At 41.4% G+C, this 2,999-nt stretch overlaps 1 protein-coding gene across 1 annotated transcript; it reads right to left on the minus strand.

Annotated features, from left to right (window-relative positions):
* Positions 1-419: 419 nt before the first annotated feature.
* On the minus strand, positions 420-2,470 carry LOC110904603 (aldehyde oxidase GLOX). The gene has a single exon (XM_022150450.2). The coding sequence runs from the start codon at positions 2,343-2,345 to the stop codon at positions 699-701; it is 1,647 nt and encodes a 548-aa protein (XP_022006142.1). The 5' UTR covers positions 2,346-2,470; the 3' UTR covers positions 420-698.
* Between the last annotated feature and the right edge of the window lie 529 nt (positions 2,471-2,999).

Genomic DNA, 2,999 nt, shown 5'->3' on the forward strand with positions numbered 1-2,999 from the left:
TAACCAACCCAAACTTGTAAAATAAGGGAGCTCGATTGAAACAGTGCCCAGGCCAATTGCCCAAATTATTAATAATATGATTGAAATTGTGGCCCAATTAGTTAGGTATTTGTTTTACTTTATTTATTTATTTATTATCGTTCTTTTATATTGTATGATTGCACGGTAAAAAAATTGGGATACCCTTGATTTAATGGGCTAGTTCCGCCGCTGCCCAAAAAGTTCTATAAAACCGGGTGGTCGAAAACGTATATACCCAAAAATTTATATACGAAAACTACATACTATCCACTACTGAACAAAAAGTTTGAATGGTCGGTCGTCCCCACTATGTTGCGCCCCTCATCGTTAAATCAAAATCAACTAGGTAATTGTAAATGATAAATAAATAAAATCATAACCAGTGTCTCTACCTCACTTAACATCTCTTTAAGAACCAAAAAGACTCATTCTACCATCAAACTAAATAAAAAAAAATGGTTATTTCTAAACATCTAATTTCATTGTTTCCTAAATACTTTTTGTTTGATTTCACCTTATTTGCCCCTAAAACCATCATCCCATGTTCATGATCAATTGGTCAATAAATTCTTTAGGCTATTCTATCCATGTGCACTAGATGTATCACGGGTCATGTCACAAGATTTCCAAATCAGATAGATGTTCACGGGTAGCCCAAATGCCCTATCTTTGACTTGTCAACCAAGTTGAACCCAAATGCCCTCACTTGGAATTTGCTGATGAACCACAAACATAAGGTAATAGTTCGCCGGAGCAATGTAGCACGACGGTGGCGCCCTCACTGACACTTGGTACGTTGCCTTCCCGATAGGCACGGTGATGTTCCCGCCTTCAAGGATCAACAACCTTTGATTCATGGAAAACGAGTGTGTGTTAAAAGAAGGTGCCACCATTGTCACCGATACTGATTTTGGGTCCATGTGGCCCAAAACCATGAACCGGATGATCACCTGGTCCCCATACCCAAACCGGGTTTGAGAACCGGGTAATATCTTTGGTCGTAAGTTAGATAATCTTGGATCCAGATATGATGGTGAAAACGCCTCAAACCTTAGTTCGGTAGGATAAAGTACGTTTGTGAAATTGTAATATATGTGGGGGTTACTTCCACCAACGAGCACCCGACCATCACGAATCAAAATCGCAGTAGAATGATACATCCGAGGTATGGTGCTTGGGGTTTCAATCTTGAACCGGTGCCCTAACGGGTTATCGGGCTTGTACACCACCGGGTAACGAACCGGGTTCCTCCCGTACTCCCATCCTGCGGAACCCTTGGATCCGCCATTAATGATCAAAACGTCACCAGTCGGTAACAACAACATGTCACCCATCACACGAGCCAAAGGCATACTCTCCATGACCCATTTTGGACTTGGGTCGGATATCTTTATCCGACCACAAGTTTTCAAGGCTCCATCAAAAACCCCATTTTGAGCATTTACAAACGCCCCTTTCGGAGCGCCACCACAAACCAACACCTCTACAACTGTCACATTCCGTTGTACAATACGCAACGGAAGTAGTACAGCCGACCCAGTACTCGGGTAATTCCTCGGCTCCCCACCCGGTATTTGCGGGTAATTCTTGACCACCCTGTTCAGCGAATAATCGAACAAAATTGCTCGATTATTCGCGAAAATAAACAAGTTTCCATCCGTATTAAGAAACACAAATGGGTATAAATTATTCTCAAGTTTCGGATCATTCGTCTGAACTAAAAATGGCAAATTATAAGCCTTCTCCGACTTCGAAACCTTCGGGTAAAACTCGTAATTATACTGTCTGCGGCCGCCAATAATAATCTGGCGGCCACTAGGCAGTAAATGATTAGTAGCATACCATCTCCTATTAATCAAACCCGCTTTCAACTCCTTCCAATCACATTTATCACACGATTTATAAACCCTAACCACATGATCACCATCGTTAAACCCTCCGGTTTGAACGATGGTGCCATCCGCAACCAAAGATCCCGAAGAACACCACACGTCCGTTTGAACCATGAGTGGACGAAACGTGTTGGAAACCACGTCGTATTCGATAGAGTGGGCCGTGCAGTCCTTCTTCAGTATGACATCGTTTTGATCTTCGCGGCATTTGCCGTTGGCTAGCGAGAGATTAGAGGCGCCGAAGTCAGTACGGTCGTATATGAGGACACGGTCGTTTGGTAATAGTTGCATGTGCATGGCCGTAATGCCTATGTTGGGTTGGAGGAGGGTCCATTTGCCGGAGGGTTTGGTGGTAGTTGTGGTGGTGATTGCGGTGGCAGTTGCGGTGGAGATGAGGAGGTAGATGAGGAGAGTTGTTAGGGTTGAAGGCATGACGGTGGTGGTTGTGGTGGTGTGTGGTGGTGATAGTCAAGATTTATAGAGAGTTAGTTTGGTGGGGATATATAGAAATCTGCGGTAGATCAAACACACTTCGGTTGACTTAGTTACAAAGTCTCGCAAAACTAGTGACATAAAATAATATGTTTGTTTATGTGTTTTGTTTTGGGATTTTTTTTAATGTTTATATACTTGTAATTTGTGACTTGAATAGTCAGATATATAAATATTTAGGGTTCGCATCTTCTATGCATTTAAAGAACATGTCAATGATATGTATATGAAGAACATGTCAATTATAATGAAGTACAAGTTTTATGAACTTTTACTCTTTAGAACTCCCGTAGTGAGGTTTTTGGGTTTTTTTCTCTAAAAAACACCCCACAAAGCCAATTACCACCACCCCTCCCGGGTGTTTTTTTTCAAAAAAAAAAAAATGCAAATGGCGTCCTTTTTTCCACGCCCATGTTCAGGATCTTTGGCCAATCATAGGTTTTCTTCTTTTTGGGTGGCCAATGCCCTTTTTTGATAGTTTTCTTTTATTTAATTTTTTACACATCTTTTAACATAATGCCCCACAATGCCCACATACTCACCACACTCATTTTAGAAAAACGTTCAATAATGCTCCATTGTTGACTGAAATAA

This window comes from Helianthus annuus, chromosome 2 (genome assembly GCF_002127325.2).
Source record: "Helianthus annuus cultivar XRQ/B chromosome 2, HanXRQr2.0-SUNRISE, whole genome shotgun sequence".
NCBI lineage: Eukaryota > Viridiplantae > Streptophyta > Magnoliopsida > Asterales > Asteraceae > Helianthus > Helianthus annuus.

Bases quoted from the DNA above. Each gene is read 5' to 3' on its own strand.
- LOC110904603 (XM_022150450.2), bottom strand. From the start codon at position 2,345: ATGCCTTCAACCCTAACAACTCTCCTCATCTACCTCCTCATCTCCACC.